Here is a 19,321-nt window from a genome sequence, read left to right on the forward strand (position 1 = left end):
AATCCATCTTTGTGTTCAGTATCTATTAGTATTTTCTTTTTGTTTTGATTCAGTTAGCAGTCGGCAGTCAGTTAGCTTAGTTAGTACTGATCTGATCTTTCGGTTTCTAGGTTCATTCGGCTGGACTGTGCTTCTGATTTATAGTTTCTGTAACCCAAACCATGACTGAACGAAAACTCATTTGGTTCCTATATTCAGTTAGCAGTCGGCAGTCAGTTAGCTTAGTTGAAGTGACCTTACCTGTGGGTGGTCACTTGCTTGGGACCGGACCCTCCTTGGGTAGCTATGTTCATTTTGCATATGCTCCAACATTGTCTTTCTGAGAGACATATTTGGATTCGGCGTTGATTGAAGCACAAGTTCATCTTCCTTATAGTAGAGTGTTGTAATTTTTACAGTCGATGAGAATGTTAGTTAGACAGGTGCTATAGCTGTACTATGGAACATGACATCTGTCCTAGTCAATCTTACTTCAGGCTATCAGCTTCTTGTTTGTTTGATTCCTTTATCTGTTTGAGGGGAAAAGTATGTGTGCTAGTTAATCATCTGTTAGTTCCTGTTCTAGAAATTCCAGATTTTGTATCATATCTGTTGTCATGTTTCCTTTGATCTTTACCTTTCCTTTTTATGGTAACTGATTTTAGATTTCCATGCATCATGCATTTACCATGACATGATGATGACCTAGCAGGTAAAGTCGCTGTCTACTTACCTCATGAATTCACTGTCTACTTACCTCATAAATTCACTGTCTACTTATACTATTGTTTGGTCTGCCTAAGGGCATGTGGTGTGGGCTTATTGGTACTGTTTGATCAAAAGGCAACTGGATTGATGCAACTTATTTGCAACTACACCTAGTGTGTGTGCCTGAAGCCTGAAACTAACAATAAACGCATCAACTTATTATGCAATCAGAACTATGGAGCTCCTGTCATTTCTTTATGTGTCAAGACCATAGTGATTGAATGTGTTAGTTTAGCACTGAGCAGCGGTATACTTTGAAGCTAATGGGTGAATATTTTGGTTTCGAATTTTTTAGAATCGAAGAAATATGGTGCTTGGTCGAGCAAGGTTCTTTAGTACAAGTTATTATGAAAGAATTGAGATATTGAGTTGACCTAGTGAACGTACTGGAAATAGCTATTAGTTCTAGTTCATCTATGTAATATATCCAGAATTGTTTGATTGATCTGACTATCCAGAATTGTAATGTTAAATTTTCAACATGATTCTATGCGATCATAATGTATTTTTCTTTTAAATGGACAAGTAAACTTAAACTTGCTGCTGTAAACTTGCTGGTTTAAGAACAGGACAATCTATTCCTGTCCAGCCGAACAACACACATTTTAAAAGTTGGAATAGTTCCTGGATCAGAAAAGAACCGGACCAGGATTGAGTGAAGGAGCCGGATTCACTCAATCCGGCCCTGGAATGGTTCCTGGACAGGAAACATCCCAGAGGAACCGAACGAGCCCTAAAAGGAATCAATGGATGGAACTAAAAAGTAGTAGAACGATTGGTAGGAGGGGTGAATCTTAAGGAAACTGATCTGTCAATTTGCAATTCCATTGAAGCCTGCCTAATTTAACGACAACCATTAGCATTAATCTCCTTTCCACCTTTACAAAGTGTTAGGTGCACACTAATAGCAGCATGACCTGCTGTTCCTGTTAAGTGATGTTAGGAGTTAGGACCAATTGTAGACAGGGATACTTAAGCAACAGCTATGAATGTTGCTGTTCTACTTTTACATGTTTGATAAACCTAATGATATGAAGTTCTTGTTCGGCTAGAGTAGAGCATGGAAATATAATTAGCAAAAATCAGTATGAAACAGCTTCTGCATGACAAACAAAAAATATTACTACCTGGAGTTATACAAAAAACATATTAAATATTTCTATTCAGTTGAACAACATGGAGACAGCTCAGCTGAATAGACCATATGCATTATGCCTCACCTAGACTAGATCAATTGTTTAAAAGATATAGTGCAAGTCAGATTACTGTAGCAGAGGTGAACAATCTTTTTATTATGTAATTTCTAGCATTACACAATAGAAGATAAGGAAATCTAAATATAAAATTACACATAAGTTACATGTGGGACTGACTCCTAATATTTATTTGTATAATATTTATTTGCCTGTGATGCGACTAAGATCAACTGATAAAAGCATACCGTTGTAATGAAACAAAAGAGTGTATTGATCTTAAGTTTTTTTCCCTTCAGGATTGATACAGACTCTAATCCAGATCAGGTTGAGAAAAAAACTCTATAATCTGTGAGATCATCTACAAAGCTATTAACTGTCTGCATCCCTTCTAAGTTCTAACAAAGATGGCTGGAAGCGATCACTTCTAGAAGGCAGCAGCTTATAGAACACTAACATCCCAAGGGTACATATACCTTGGAGCTTCATGAATCACCCTGAACCGCAAAGAAGAGCAGCACTGCAGTAAGGAAGATCACACAGAATTGCAGGAAGAAGAAAGGAGGCCGGGAGGGGGCTGGGGCATCGCCCGCGGCTTCGTGAGATCTTCAGTTATAAGTAAACATGTGACAAGTTCAGAGTTGATCAAACAAGCTACTGAGAACTATCGATGTTGCAGCATGAAACTGAAATGAGAGGAGTAACACTTGATCAAATAAAAATCTCTAGTAGCATGAAAGGGGCACTTAACAAATGAGGTATCAGTGCAGATCACTGTTGTCGCTGCTCACATGAAACTGAACACAAGCCCTGCTCCTTGTTGTGCTGAACTGACAGACAAAGCCAAGATTCTACTACTGTAATTATTCCTGCAAAAGCCAATATCAATTTTCAAAGCTAATAATATGGCAAAGAAAATTGACAAACTGCATGAATCTGCCAAGGGAATAAACAAGGGAGATATACCTCAAAGAATTTTTCCCATAATCTTTCAAATCGCGATGTCCCTAGAGTCAAGAACATGAAAGCTATTTTCAAATAGATCGAACAGGAGGTGTTGTTCGAATTTCTCTGAAAACAACACGTGAGGCTCTTTCTTCGTCAGTCAATTCCCTGGAGTTAGCAAACAGATCAGATGGAGCTAAGTCAACTCACAAGCATATGCAAGTAAGATGAGCAGATGGAGCTAGCAAAAAGTTCAGAGCATAAGAAGGATTCATGTTCATATAATCAGATCATTGCAGTTGCAGACCTTCATATAATCAGATCTTTACAAAGCAGTAGGAAACATGACACAACTAGTACTGACTTCATTTGAAATTGAATACCACAAACTAGAAGATCCAATACCAATTATGTTTTGCGTTCAGTTATCTCAATTGCCCCATCGACGAATTCCAAAATTTGCAAAAAGAAGTTAGAAACCTTGGCAGGATGTCCAACTAACAGCTATCAGTTGAAGCCACAAACATCTACATCAAATTTCTTACAACTATGATATTCTGCAACCAGCAAGATTTTAGACCACACATCTCCTGATATGTTCTATCAAAATCAGTGTTTAACAACTCCATGCAAAGAAACTAAAATTATCTAAAATAATCTATTACTCCACCTGGTCAGATTGAGTATATAAGGCCCAAAAATAAATGCCAAACCTCTCAGGAATCAAAAGAGAGATTAGCCCTAATTACCAAACCAAATCAAGTAGCTGTGCAGGCAGGAGGAAAAAAACAAATTTGACATTATCAGTACCTGATGGTTGGTCATGCCGACATCCTGGCCTCCTTCCGCTGCAGGTGGTCTGGACTTTCTGGCCTCCTTGCCCCGGCTGGGGATCCTGACCTTCCGGGGTTCCTGGGCTACGATGGTTCCCATTGCGCGACCTCGGCGTGTCCCTCATCCCGCCAGTGACCAAGCGGCTAGCCTGCGGGGATTACGGCAACGGCGCCATGGCGGAGCCGTCGGAGATCTGCAGGAGCCGCCGGGCGGGGCGACGGACGGTGCGCCGACGCCGCGAGCGCCGAGAGGTGCACGGGTGGAGCCATGGAGGGGTCTGGCGCCGAGCGGCGGCAAGGATCTCACCCAACGTGCCGCGGCGGTGGGGCCGCGGGGGGTGCCGGGTGGGGCGGCGGACGGCGCGCCGGCGCCGCGAGCACCGTGGAGGGGGGGCAGTGGGGTGTGGCTTAGAGGGCGGCGGCAGATCTGAGGGAGGGAGAGGGAGGTGAAGTGGAAGGGAGGCGTCGGGGCTGGCGGTGGGGGCGGAGGGCGAGGGGCGGGGCTGGGGCTGGGGCTTGGGGCGGGGTGGTGCGGGACGGCGCGGCTGGGGCCTCGATGAAGGAAGAAGGATTTCAGCTTATAGCCTAGGCTTGTACTCGTGTGACATGAGAACCGTTGCATCCGAGATGGACGGCTACAAGGAGTTGGGCCGTTGAAGGAATTATAGGCTGAGCATAGTAACAGGTTCATTTTGTGGCTTATGCCCATTGTTGTCTTGTGTTACATTTATTTTAAATTTCTAGTAAAGTTCATAGTTATTATTGTAATTAATTTTGTAAATTATTAATGAATTCAAATGGAAAAATTGTCTGATACAAATTTTTAAAAATTATCGATATCTACAACTTTTGTTTTAGCCATTTCTCCATCCAACTTTGTTTTAATAATTCAAAATTTGAATTTCAAAATGTGAAAACTTCAAACAATATTATGAGAAATTAAAAGATTTCAAATAAAAAATCCTTCAAAAACAAAGTTGTAGAAACCAACGAGGTCTATAACTTTTGTTTTGGTAATCTCTCTATCCGACTTTGTTTGAACAATTCAAAATTTGAATTTCAAAATATCTCAACTTCAAACAATATTTTGAGATAGTAAATGATTTCGCATGAAAAAGTTGTAAACAATAATGTTATAGAAACCAATGCCTTGGAGATAGATGAAAAATTCAATTGTCTTCTAGGAACAATTCAAACTTCTATCTCCAAATTACCACATAATAATTACAATAATATCTAAATTTGGTCAGAAAATTCTACAAATTTACATGACAATATATTTTGGGTCTATAAGCTTGACATAAAAGTTTCATAAGATTTTAAAAAGATTGGATTGTATGTTGTTCACAAAATCGATAGACCTCTCACATTGTTTCACACAACTCAAATCAAACTTTAAGATTTGAATAGCTCGTATTATATTTGAACTCATATGCACCTTTAATTTGAACACAAATTTACCTTTACCCTGTTGTTGACATTTGTGGATTTAGATTGCCACTTGTTGTAAAAAAAAATATTTTTCTATTTTTTAACTAACTAATTAATACACCCTTGTGATGTAACTTGCAAAATAATTATTTTATATACCCCTAATTATATTTTTACATGTAATAGAAAACATCTAAGTTGTCTTATAGGAGTTTCAAGAATTTTTTTTAATAGATTTAGTATTTTCTATCATTTAAATGAATTTCTACGTGCTTATCGAAAGTAATTCCAACTTGAACTATGTGTACCACCAATAAGATTCAAAAAATGCACAAAAATTATATTTAAGCTTGTATATTCGATTCTAGCCCATGCCTTAGAAATAGATGAAAAATTCAATTGTCTTCTTAGGACAATTTAAACTTCTATCTCCAAATTACTACATAATAATTGCAGCACATAGGATCCATGACATTTACACTGAAATGCTAATATCTCGTAGAAATTATGTTTACTCAATCTGTTTTGATAGTAATTTTTTCCCTTTCTTCAACCTCAATGATGCTGCATTTGATCTCTCCAATAGGATGGGCACTAAAGAACTCAGTAGTTAACCTACATTATAGATACATTGTTGTAACTAACATAGAATTTATTTCTTTTACTTCAGCTCCTATCCATCATCCAACAATTGCGTAGCGTGGTGTGAGGTGCTCGAGTCTAAACTCTGGAGACCCTGGTTCGTATAAAATATAGAATACCATACATCGTCTCAAGTGTTGGTGTAGTGCAGTGGTAAGGTGTTGGAGTGTGGTCTCTAAAACCAGGATTCAAACCCACGCTTGCTAATTTTTTTTTCTAATTTTCAGTGGGCGCCGTGGCCGGGTGACGTGGTGCGCGGCTGGTGACCTAGCCAGGCCAGTGGTCGGGTGACATGGCGGGCAAACGGTCAGGTGATGTATCGTCCTACACTATAGATACATTGCTGTAACTAACATAGAATTTATTTCTTTTACTTCGGCTCCTATCCATCACCCAACTATTGCGTAGCGTGGTGGTGAGGTGCTCGAGTCCAAACTCTGTTGACCCTGGTTTGATTCCCTCATTGCGCATCTTTTAATTTTTATTTTTCTGAAATAAAACTCGCAACCATTTTTCAACTCGTGGTGACAACACCTATCTATTGCAACAAATTTTTTGTTGTTGCCATAGGCTATGTGACAACGTAACAAATTCGTTGCAATATTGCTTCCTACTTGCAACATTACATATTTAGTGGCAATAACCCTTAGATATTGCAACGCAAAAAAAACTTTATAACAACGCAAAAAAACCGTGGCAATTTGTTCATCAACTCGCAAGCATTTTCAACTCGTTGCGACAACACCGACCTATTGCAACAGATTTTCCGTTGTTGCCTTGGGCTATATGGCAACGTGACAAATTCGTTGCAAAAATGTCAAAGCCTTGCAACTTTGTGTATTTTGTGGCAATAACCCGTCAATATTGCAACGAAAAAAATTAATTATTGCAACAAAAAACACACGTGGCAATATCGCCTACCTATTGCAACGAATTTTCAAATGGTGGCAATAACGTCTACCGGTTGCAACAAAAACTCAAAATCATTGCAATAACCTCTACCTATTGCAATGAAATTTGAGTTGATGGGATGATGGCCATGGCAATAGCCCTAAAATCTAGTAGTGACCTGCCGCCTACCCCTAGCAATCCATGGAGCAAACTCATATCCAATAAAGCTAAGCAATCCAAGCACCATGCTTGCATTGTTAACAACACTCCAACCTCTTGGCTATGATGACAGTGGCTGAAGCCGCCATGGAAATGGCCCCTGAACCGATGCCATAGCATAGATCAACTAGCCTATACATGATATGTATGCATGCAAGGTATAACATGTAGCAAGGTATATAAGCACACATGAGAGTATATAAGCCTATACTAGGATGGTAGGGGTATACGACAAGCATACGAGCATATAAGCCTAGCACATCAACATAGCAAGGGTATATAACCAACTCATGAATAGAAGAACCAAGCACAACACTATGTAAGGAATATGTATACTTTTAATAGAATAAAGTCAACCTAGGAATAAAATATACAAGAGCCGTACCCTAGACTCTAAGGAGATCTGGAACCTGAAGTAGAGCTAGTCTAGCCTAACTCCACTAACTTGGAAGCTAAGATGGAGAGAGTGATTCTCTTGTGGTGTGTGTCTTAGAATGGAGCCCCTCCCCTCATATTTATATGCTCCAAGAGCCGGTTTTGTGAGGGAATCTTCAGGGAATATCCCTTAACCGACCTAAACTATCGCCACGTGGAAGCTGGAGATGAGGGGGGACAAGGGCGGTTCGGCCGAATCCCTGTTCCGACCAACCCCCTATGGGCTCACCTCACAACCGCCTTTCTCCGGGTGACTGCTTGTCATGGTTTATGACCCTCGAATCATGACGAAGGGTTTTGGTCACTCCCGCGTCATAAATCACGGTTTATGACACAAAAAAGTGTTTATGACACTTTTTGATTCGTCATAGACCTGCAGATTTCTTGTAGTGAAGAAGCAATGGCCATCTTGGAAGCTCTAACAAAGTGGAAACACTATTTTGCTAGCACTGCAGTTGCTATAAGGCCAGATCAACAAAGTTTAAAGTACATACATGAAAAGAGATTTGTGGAAGGAATCTAACATAAATTTTTAGTCAAATTATTGGGTACAACTATACAGTGGAATATAAAAAAGAGCAAAGAAAATAGAGTCCTTCGGACAGAAAAGGCTAGGCGCCATGGTTTTTCAGGATACTAAGGATCGAAGAGACCTGCCTAGGCTCCATGGTCCCTCATACACAAACAAACCTGCCTAGGCGCCTTGGTTTTTCAGGATCCAAATAATTGAAGAGATATCTGCAAAGAGATTTAGGTTTCAGCACTGCTTTGCTCGACAGAAGGTAGAGAATTTCAGTGCTATTGAATTTCTTTTTTTGCAAAACTAGAGGCGAAATTGGTGGTGCATTGTCCTCTAGGAAGCATATTTGCGTATCCTTGTTAGTTGTTACAAATCAGTCGTAAATATGGAGAGATACAAAAGGATAAATTTTGCTCTACGACCATGTGTCTGTTTAGGCTTTTTTTTATGGTACATACATAGGGAGCACACACCCATGCACACCACACGCACAGACACGCGTGCGTCCATACATACGCTAGAGAAGAGATTGGAGAGACTAATGCCCTCATTGCATGAGAAACACGTAGTACCACGGAACACGCACGCGTGTGTACCCAGAGCAACTCAAAAATAAATCCTGGAAAACCCAGCACAATTCGTCCCCACTGGGGATCGAACCAACCACCTCTTGAGCCGGGTGCTACTTTGATCTTGATGACCATGTGTCTAAGAGAGAGAATCCAGCGCAGGAACCATATGGTTCTATTGTACTGATGGTGATTCAGTATTCAATCATCCGGATAGCATTTGCAATTTGATTCATGTAAAAAAGGCTTTCTGAACACCCAGACGAAATTAGAAATTAGAATTGAGTCAGATTATATCAAATTCAATCCCATGTGAAATCAAATTCAATTCCATTTGGAATGAAATTATTTTCCTAGTCTGGTGTTTGTGAACTCTGAAGTGTGTTGATCGAATATCGTTGGCGTGTACATATGTTGGAAATGGTCGATTCAGGATGTCACGTAAATAAACCATTTGTCTTGTGTTTTCACTCTTCTCCTATCCCTCTGTCGATAGTAGTACTGCAAGTGCATGATTCAGACGGACATGATAAGCTGTACTACCTTTTTTAGTGATGTGGCTTAAATGGTAGAGTTCTCGCTTTGCATGCGGAGGTACGGGTTCGATCCCCCAGCATCTCTATTTTTCTTATATATTATAAAAATAATTCTAAGCTATTAAAAAGAATAAAAGCTTCGGTTTTTCCTTTTTCTTCCCCTCCACAACAGCAGCAATAGAACACAAGCTAAGAAAGCATTTTAAAGCTGTGTGGCTGAACTGCGTTGCGTGCGACTTTTAAACGACGCTAGCTAGTGTTTCTGCGGCGCACAGATTTTCCAAATTTCACCACAGGTGCCGATAAGGAACTTTTCGGGTTTCTACGCCTGTCGTTCCGTTTTTCGGTTGCCACTGGTCATCTATGAAGCAGCTACCATGTTGAAATATTACTTGAGCATTGCTCATGCTCCATGCTATGTAGAAAAATTGTAAGAGCAAAGCCAATCCCATCGTAAGAAATGAGAAAACGAGAGAGACGATGCTTGATTAGCAAGCGAATGCATTTATTCAATACCATTACAATAAGTTGCTATGCACCGCTAAAGCTACAACAGAGGATACGTTTCTGAAAATTTGAACACGGACTTCAGTTGGCCGCAGAACAAAAACATCTGTACTCAGGAGAGAATAAACCGGTACTACCTCCATGTGAATTTGGATGCGCAATATTATATCCGACCGAATTCACTGTAATTCATTTCCACGTCGTTGGAAAATCGTTGTATTTTCCAAGATATAATTCCTGATATAAAGACAGAAAAAATGTCATTTGTCGATGTAATACCATCCTAGAAACCATATCCTGTGCGAGGTAGGGCCCACCTCATCGCCTTCCTACCACAGCTCATCCCATGTACGAGCACCTCAATCTCCGGCTCCCTGCCTCCACAACCTCAAATAATATTCCCCGCCGCAGACTCTGACACGCACATTCCCCCATGGCAGCATCCACGGCCTCACGCCCCTTGACGCCTTTCCTTTACCGGACCCGGCGGCGCGCGAACGCCGTGGTCATTGTTGCCGCCGCGAGCACGCCGGACGCCGAGCCAGCGGCGGCAGCCGGGGCGGCGCAGGGGAAGAAGAAGACGGTGGACACGAGGATACACTGGTCGGACCCGGACGAAGGCTGGGTTGGCGGCAAGGCCAAGAAGGAAGGCGACGGTGACGGCCGTCGCGGCAAGAACGAGCCGCTGGGAGGGAGGTTCGCCGACCTCATCAACGCCGCCTCCGAGTCTCACTACCAGTTGAGTCCATTCCCAATCCATGCTCCTTCCATCCTAACTGAAACTCTAAATACAAGTCCATGCTCTCTCTGAATTGTGATTCAGATTTTCAGATTCAGTCTATCTCAGTTGTTTCTTCGCTGAAATTGATGAAAACTATAAATCCAGGTTCCTGGGGATAGCGCCGGAGGCGGACCTTGAGGAGATCAAGGCGGCGTACCGGCGGCTGTCCAAGGAGTACCACCCAGACACGACGACGCTGCCGCTCAAGACAGCGTCGGAGAAGTTCATCCGCCTGCGGGAGGTGTACAACGTGCTGAGCAAGGAGGAGACCCGGCGGTTCTACGACTGGACGCTGGCGCAGGAGGCCGAGAGCCGGCGGCTGCAGCAGCTCAGGTCCAGGCTCGAGGACCCTTACGAGCAGGACATCGAGAACTACGAGTCCGTGCCGGACATGGTCGACCGCCTCGGCGGGAGGAACATGAAGCTCAGCGACCAGGCCATGACCGCGCTCACCGTCGACATCGTCATCATCATCTTCTCCGTCTGCTGCATCATCTACGCCGTGTTCTTCAAGGAGCAGTACTGACGGTGGCGTATCAACAGCAGCAGCAAGGTTGCGCGAGTGCACCACATACAAAACAGTATAGGTAAATTAACATACTGATAATACCAAAAGACTGTCTTTAAGGATGTTATATACAGTGTCACGATGTAATGTCAAATACAAAATGGTAGCAACAAATAACTCATGGTATTGTGCCAACAATCCTATATTTGTTTCCTCATCAAACCATAGTTCCAGTATAGGTCTCTGAGACAATCTTGGTTTATTTGGATGAGAACTCTCAAACATATGAAATCTGAAATGGGGCAAAATCGCCTAACATGACAACCATTGCACACGCTGTACTCTCTAGTTATCTTTGGTTAAAGAAGTGAGAAAGAACTGGAGGTAATCTCCCATGCATCACATGAAACAATAGCATGGGTTGTGGGTATCTTATGCTTAAACTTCACACTCGATAATCTTGACAACAGAAGAATCGCCAATCTTTTCAAAGATTATCACCCTGTCGAAAGGCTTTACTATGCCCACTGACCGGCCATAGTTCAGTGCAAGTTTGATCCCATACTCTTCCTTTGTAAGCCCACCAGTTTCGGCCTGTTAAAGAGTTAAAACTGACCTGATTAGTTCTATGTTTTTTTACATATAACTCCAATTTTCAACAATAACAAATACCTCATCAGTACTCCCCATCAAAGGGTACACGCCTCTCACTGCAAAACATTGCCTTGCCTGAAAGTGATTCAACAATGGTCAAACATAAGTTTGCAGATCCTGCTCCGTGGTGAAGAAAAAACTAAGAAAGTACCAAAGTCAATAAAATTCAAGAGGTATCCAAGTTAGTCACCTGAGTTGTGCCATAAGAACGCCACTTTGATGGATCAGACCCTTCACGCGGGAAGATAACTGCTAAAACTGGCATTGTTGGCCTGTACTTGGAAACTAACCTGCAGACAGATAAGCATGAAGTGAATTGATTGCTTCATACAATGCGAACTTGTCTAGTGAGGTACTGATCTAGTAAATATAGAGCACCTAGCAGCTCTCCCTGAGAATGTGAACACAACAATTGCAGCAGCTTTTACTTTAATCGCAGAACCAACCTAAAAATAGCAAACAGTCGTTTGTCATTAATATTCTAGATTAGAAAATCTCTATTCATTCCCAATGAATTGATAGTACTTACCGCTGCTGATGCCACAGATTCCTCATGGGGCATTGGGTCACCTACATGCCACATTACTTTCTTGAATTGAAGTGGCTGGTTATACACAGTCTCAGCCTAAAAGACTCATAACTGATTAGTCAAATATTCTGGATTATTCTATTACAGTTTATTCTTATAAAGAGGTAGTAGATACATACTTCTGCACATATTCTGCCCACAGTACTCACTGCATCAACAGGATAGAGCCCTCGAAGTGTCTCCGCACCAAGCAAAATACCATCAGTTCCTGGAATTTGAGCAGCAGGAGAAATAAGCAAGACATTCATAAAGTGGTTGAAATGTGGTAAAATGTTGACGGACCATCCAGGACAGCATTTGCAACATCAGTGGCCTCTGCACGTGTAGGGCGCAGGTTGTCAATCATGCTGTCCACAACTCTAGTAACGATCACAGGTTTACCCTCCAGATTGCATTTATGAATAGCTGTCTTCTGGAACATGAAAACCTGATGCGTCAAGAGTAACATGTTATGACATGAGTCAAGAACTAAATGGAGTCATGGCATTTCAGTAAATATTGAAGAAAACTAAATGTTGCACAGTATTTCCTGGTGTTTCTTCAGCCTATAATAAGAATTAAATGCGTAACTTGAACTCTAAAATGATCAGCCTAGAAATGAAAGACTTTTGCACCATAACACCTGAGATTGTCACATATTCATATCTCCGTGTCACTTAAGAGTTACCATTGCAAGGCATCACTGATGAACATGAGTATTGAAATATCTGATAACATGCTAGGGATAGACAGTGTGAATTGGGATTTCATAGAAGATCAGAAAACATACATTTTCTGGTGGAAGGTCAATTCCCAGGTCTCCTCGAGAAATAATGATGCCATCAGCCTCTTTGAGAATTTCATCAAAATGATCCAAACCCTAGCATGAAATGCACAATGCAGTAATCAGTAACCACAGCATAGCAATGAAACAAACTGACAACATCATCTTGATAAAAGCATGATGATTACCTCAGAATTTTCGATCTTCGCATATATTTGTGTGTCAGGAAGATCATGTGATTGTAAGAAGGCTTTAAGCTGCACATCACAAATATCTGAAAATAAGCAGGGTCTCCATAATAATCATATGTTACTTCAATACCTCAGTAACTGTATGCCAAAAAGCACGAATAGCTTATTGCGGTACAGTGAAATGCATAATGTGTGCTCCCAGATTGAGGGAGAAGCAGTTACAAACTAACACCATATCCATTAAAAACTAAGCAAAGATAAAACAAGCTGATCAAAATATTATTTATTTTTATGTAAAAGTGTTTATGTTAGAATATCTTCTCTTCCACACCATTTACCCCCTGTACTTCAATTACCTGAGATAAGCATTAGTCTTGTTGATTATCTTCAGAGTTGAAACTACATGTGCACATGGTGGATGCTCCTTGACTAAACCTACAGATTGAATTGGCTAATAATTTGCACAAACTGCTTCTTGCAATTTGATTTTTGCTAGTGGACTCAACGTCATATGGATACCTCAGATATATAATGTACTAGAAGGAACCATAATAAAGAAAATGAAAAGCAGGTGGCCACTCAACTATTCAACTGAATGTTTAATTCAAGCACAAGATTGGCAGAACTAGGAAAGAAAACTCACCTCCCTGACATCCTCAGCAGAGCGGGTATGGGAAAGAGAAATAATATCAACACTGTTACGGGAACCCCAAGTTGAAATGACCTATTCCAAGAAAACAGTACTCAGGACAATCTTCAAAAGATATCATAGCATTAGTATGCCCTTATACAAAGATATGAGCCATATTAAACAAAACTTGGGAAGGATTAACAAAGTAATCTTTACAGAATTAAGTGTTTAACTTTTAAGGAATATGATTTGATTTGATGAATCAGCAGCTACAAAATGCATTCATATGCAAATTGAAGACACGTGTCTGTGTATAAGTGTATCATGCTCACATGAGGCTTGATATCTGTGTTTATATGCACCATGATAGAAGAAAAATTCTTCTATACTTGCAGTATATAACTTGTGAAAGCCAAACCAGCAAACAAAATCAGTTTCTTCCAAGAAACCATACAATTTCTGAGGTTGAGTTTTGGTAGGCAAGAGCTTCAAAAGAAAATGAAAAAGGAAAATATACACTTGGACATGAAATAGAACCATCATTTCTTTTATAGAAAAAGTTTGGTACACTAATCTTTTTGTACAAACAAAATGTAAAGTGAAAAAGGAATATTGCATCATAAAACTTAGTGATGATGTAAAGAAATTAAGAGGTGGTCCGCATTACTTGTTTATCATATTCACTCAAAGTTGGCAAATTGATGTGGACTTGTGAAACATGGAAAGTGAAAATGGGGCCAGCAAGTGTAGCTGTGTTCTTCACAAGACAATTCACATTTTCACCAGAAGTCTCCACAACCTGCAAATAACCGCATATAACAAATGTTGGTACTGCAAAAAGGCTTTTTTTTAATGAGGAAATTAAAAATGCACACACCTCTAACCAAACAGATGTTGTTTCACTTCCTGTGAAGAGATATTGGCCCATAAAAAGAGTATCACCCTTCTTCACAGCCTGAATTCACAAAAAGGATAATTCAGGAGAATGCAATGTTCCAAGAATTTAAGTATTATTATAAGTCAAATAGAAATATCAAGTACGAAGTATTTTTATTGGGACAACAGAAAAGTTAAGATCTTTCTTATTACACAAGATATACTAAATTAGACCAGGTGCAGTGACACAAAAGCAGGAAAAAAAACATGGAGAGCAAAATAATAACGTATTTCTAACTTATCAACATTATTCACTTACTTTTGCAAGATCAGCAAATTTAATTGGTAGAATCTCAGCAGAGGGAGCTTTAGAAACATCTGGAGTTATGGTAACATGATTCCCAGCTTTCATCTCAATTGGACCACCAGTGGAATTGTTAACCTGAATTTCTGGACCTAGAGTATCCAGCATTACCTATGCATAGTAATTTGTAAGTCAGCTAGTCAAGTTAGATGCCTCTAGGATATGCCTCTCAGCATCAATATAAAAAATGGCAAACAATGGCTTCATGTTGTCAAATAGAGTTAGAAGAATGCACAAAAGGCCAACCAAAATGCGACAATGGAAAGTCATAAACATTCAAAAGGAGAAAGAATCACAGTTGTCTAACTCAAATAAAATGGTAAACAAAAAAGTACATAGGAAAACAAAATCTAAGCAGGAAACCTTAAAAGAAAGTATAAGTATGATATCTCAAATTGCCAAAGTAAGATTTACCATTGTCCTAATCATTGAACATAAAACTTGACATTTTCTCCAGCTATTCAGAAAACATATCTAAGTCTGGACTCTGTACACAATTGAAGACAGTCTGATAGTCTACCACAATAGTAGATACAACTAATTTTCAGAAAGCAGAGCAAAGTGGTAGCAGACAGGAAAAAAAAGAATAAAAACAGGGGACAGCATTTTTTTCAAAAATGTAAAGTATACCATACAGTGGTGCAACAACATAGCCTTTTAGTCCCAAGCAAGTTATAAAATGTGATTTGTAAGCATCCACTATTTAAATATGCGCAATGCATATTAGAAGACCAAAACTAATTTACAGCTACATTTATTACAAAATATAATGAATGTTCAGTCTATATACATAAATTGAATTCAAATGGCAAAACCATGTTGCCATAAAACTGTCTTAAACGCAAGACATATAAACCCACCAAATAAGTTGCAAGTTATAAAAACCAGAAACTAGTAAGGTGACATAAAGGATCATTAGGCAATGTCCTTTCCACCCAAATTCCAGTTACCAATTCCCCATGCGTGGCAATGTTTGTCCATAGAAACATACTTGACCGATAACGTTCAGATATGTTAAAACTGAATCTGAAGAGGATTCAACTTACAGGGCACAACTTCTTCACATTCTGCGCCGCTTTCCTCAGATTGTCAAGGGTCTTCTGGTGATACTCAGCATCCAACCATGAGAAATCGAACCGCGCAACTGCAAAACGAAGCATACACAGATCATGACCACTATCAGTATTAGTTAACGCAATAATAACCAACAATATCAGAGTAAGTCTCACTGCAAATAACACCAGATACAAAAAAGTTGTGGACAAACTACTCTAACCTGACATTCCAGCAGTGAGGCATTCCTGAATAACCTCAACGGACTGCGACTTGGGCCCGAGCGTCCCAACAATCTTGGTGAGGGATGGGAATACTTTCTGCACAGATGCACGAGGCAAGGATAAGAAAGAGATGTCCGTAATCCTCAAGAGCAAATTAAATCTAAGTTCCATAACAAGCCCTCGCCTTGTTTAAGGAGTATTGAATAATCTCAATTTCAAATTTCACACCATTTCAACAAATTAGTGCCGTCACATGTTGGTGAAGGCAAATTGACCCGACAATAAACCCCGGGCTGCCCCTATCCCTGACGCGAATCACACACATTATTTACGAAATGGATCCCCACATTTCTGCGAACCCCCCGCCCGGCCCCTCCTCGCACCAAATCGGACCGAACCAACCAAACTAACACCGCGATTCACAATCACCACATCCAGATGCAGACGTTCCAGCCGGCCATAGTAGGTACGCGCGGACGCACGGACGCCTCAATCGAGAGATCCCGCTACTGAGGGAGCGAGAGAAATGGATGTCAGGAGAGGAGAAATGGGGAGCAGGCGGCGGCGCTTACGGGCTTGGCGGGTGTGAGGACGGAGGCGAGGCGGAGCGGCTCCTCCAGGAGCATGTGGCTGGCGCCCTGCATCTCTCCTACTCCGGGAAGACTCCCTCCCTCGCTGCTCTAGGGTTTTGCGGCCTGCGCCTCTCCCCTCTTCTCTCCGGCTCGACGCGATGCGATCGCCCCGCGGCTCGAGCAAGACGATGACGAGGACGAGAGAGAGAAGGGGGAGCCCAAATCGTGGGGAGAAACAAAGAAAGAAAATAAAAAATAGTAAAAAAAAGAAAAGGGAAGGAAAAAATCTAAAAGGGGGCGAACACGTGGCCTTTCGACTTGGCTTCCCTTTTGTTTTGAACTTGTCGACGGTTTGAAGCGACGAAAGTCTCGCTGGGGTTAGGGTTACTGGCTCGTTGGCCCCAAGGGAGGGGAATACCGAAGCCGAACTGTGTGCGCCGTCCCACTGGGCGAGTGGGGTCCAGGGTAGTGTCTGGTCCACTGTCAGGAGGTTAGGATGGTGTGGGGTGGTGATGCGCGTACCAGAAGTTCTCGCGCGGACCGGACAGGGTAGGGTTGGTGCGGATGCGAGCCGCGCTGTGATGAACGGCCGATCGGACGGCGAGGGGCGCGTCGCGTGGCGAGAAAAGGCGTGCGAATGCAGCAGTGGACACTGGACACTGGACAGTCGCCGTTGGTGTGGCGTGGAGAACTGGGATACAGATTTCGGTCGTCGTGCTGCGTGGGACCCGCTATCTCCTCAAGCCATTCGAGGCTTTCGACTAAAAGTTTAGTCCCGTCACATTAAATATTTAGATACTAGAAGTATTAAATATAGATTAATTATAAAACTAATTTCACAGATGGAGGCTAATTCACGAGACGAATCTGTTAAACCATTAGTCCATGATTTGACAATGTGATGCTACAGTAAATAGGCGCTAATTATGAATTAATTAGGCTTAATAGATTCGTCTCGCGAATTAGCTTCCATATGTGCAATTAGTTTTATAGTTAGCTCATGTTTAGTCCTCCTAATTAGCATCCGAAGATTCGATGTGACAAGGGCTAAACTTTAGATCAATGATCCAAACAACCCCTAAGAGCATGGCTAATGATTTATGTCCTTGAACTTCCCAGCAACTTGTCAGCGTGAAAAGTCACTTTCCTTGCAGCTTTCGAAAAGCTAGAAGCTCGAAAAAACTGAATTTATTTAAGAAGCTGAAAAGCTATAAGCTCAAAAAAAAACTGAATTTATTTCGGAAGCTGAAAAGCTCAGCTTCCCGAGCTTTTCGTAGCTTTTTGAGCCTAGAAAGCTAAATACATGTTCTACAAGCTAGTGTCAACAGCAGCTTTCCAAAAAACATAAAAGTTGCAGCTCAAACAAACAAGTCCTTAGCTAGCTGTTGACATGTCATGTAGAGGTAACAATATAGCTTGCTCATATATGGGCAACCACAATATTTTTAGCAAACTAGTCCATTGAGTGGGGTCCACAGCAGGCAGTCCTAAGTTGAGGAATGAGCTACAATGTTAGGAAATAACAAGAGTCCATCAAAATAGAAAAGAATCATCTACCCCCACTTATGATTGGTTGCAGCATACAAATATGGGGCTAGTTTAGCAGGACTTCGGCTCCTAAAATGGCTCCGGCTCTGGCTCCTCTGGTGGAATGATTGCTCTAGTGTAGATGGAGCCATTTTGGAAAGTGTTTGGCAAAACGGCTTCTCCTGTATTTTTAGGAATGGATGTAAGCGGTCAAATGTCCTCTATGTTCTTGGCTGTGGGGATTGTTTGAATAGATGAATTAAATGTTTAATATTAGTTTATAATTTAAGTTCATTAGAATTAGTGAATATAATGAATAGAATTATTTATTAACCTCTTCTTTTTTATATACGATACTCTTTCTTTTTTTTACGACACTATTTTTCTATTATTATCCTTTCCAACTTTCTCAACCGTCCAGCCCTTGCGGTGGAAGAAGAAGGAAGTAGGAAGAAAGAGGCCGGCGGTGGCAACAGGGAGGAAATGGAGAGGGGAAAGAGTTGGGGGAGGGGTGAGATTATTTTTAGGAGGAGGTTAGGGTTAGAGTATGTTAGTGGGCTTTTAGATGGGCTTTAAGGTGGGCTTTAGGATTTGGGTCCCAACAATCTAAGCCCGCGTTATTTCATAAACTTGGAACAAATGAATTAGTCTATTTTCCTAAATCAAATCAATTAGCAAGGAATTAATTTGAAAAGTTGGAAAATGATTTCATACTCCATTTAAGAGATTCCAGAGGACTTGGAAAGATTATGCCGGGAAAGTTAGCGGGTCGACACAGTTAGCAGGCTGTGTCAGAGGTTAGAGAGGGTAGTTAATTTAGTTAGCTATAGATTCATATTTGAATTTAGAATTCAAACATAAACCACAATCAAAGAACCAATAAACCAATTAAGAAGCAATTCACGCTAATATGGAGATTGTCCTTAGCATGCAAAGCAATCTAATTAATTTAATTACCAAAGCAATCTAATTAATTTAATTACCAGGAATGCGAGAGCACACAAGAAATCAGCCTTATGGTTCTGAACAATCACATCAAGCACCGAAAACCCATATTTTTGCAATCAATAACATTCCGGAAAAATCCAGGATGTTACAACCACACACTGGCCGGCTATGG

General features: G+C 41.0%; 2 protein-coding genes across 2 annotated transcripts; one reads left to right on the forward strand and one right to left on the reverse strand.

Moving 5' to 3' along the window:
* The first annotated feature begins 9,852 nt into the window (after positions 1-9,852).
* On the forward strand, positions 9,853-11,019 carry LOC117833231 (NAD(P)H-quinone oxidoreductase subunit T, chloroplastic). The gene is made up of 2 exons (XM_034712661.2): positions 9,853-10,206; positions 10,355-11,019. The coding sequence occupies exons 1-2, from the start codon at positions 9,902-9,904 to the stop codon at positions 10,773-10,775; spliced, it is 726 nt and encodes a 241-aa protein (XP_034568552.1). The 5' UTR covers positions 9,853-9,901; the 3' UTR covers positions 10,776-11,019.
* LOC117833230 (pyruvate kinase 1, cytosolic) lies at positions 10,854-16,966 on the reverse strand. The gene is made up of 16 exons (XM_034712660.2): positions 16,675-16,966; positions 16,102-16,198; positions 15,872-15,969; positions 14,781-14,936; positions 14,463-14,540; positions 14,253-14,384; positions 13,598-13,678; positions 12,952-13,020; positions 12,770-12,859; positions 12,283-12,427; positions 12,120-12,208; positions 11,941-12,036; positions 11,790-11,857; positions 11,602-11,701; positions 11,430-11,486; positions 10,854-11,351 (listed from the first exon to the last, which is right to left on the reverse strand). The coding sequence occupies exons 1-16, from the start codon at positions 16,744-16,746 to the stop codon at positions 11,196-11,198; spliced, it is 1,584 nt and encodes a 527-aa protein (XP_034568551.1). The 5' UTR covers positions 16,747-16,966; the 3' UTR covers positions 10,854-11,195.
* Between the last annotated feature and the right edge of the window lie 2,355 nt (positions 16,967-19,321).

The sequence above is a fragment of the Setaria viridis genome, chromosome 8, assembly GCF_005286985.2.
Source record: "Setaria viridis chromosome 8, Setaria_viridis_v4.0, whole genome shotgun sequence".
Taxonomy (NCBI): Eukaryota; Viridiplantae; Streptophyta; class Magnoliopsida; order Poales; family Poaceae; genus Setaria; species Setaria viridis.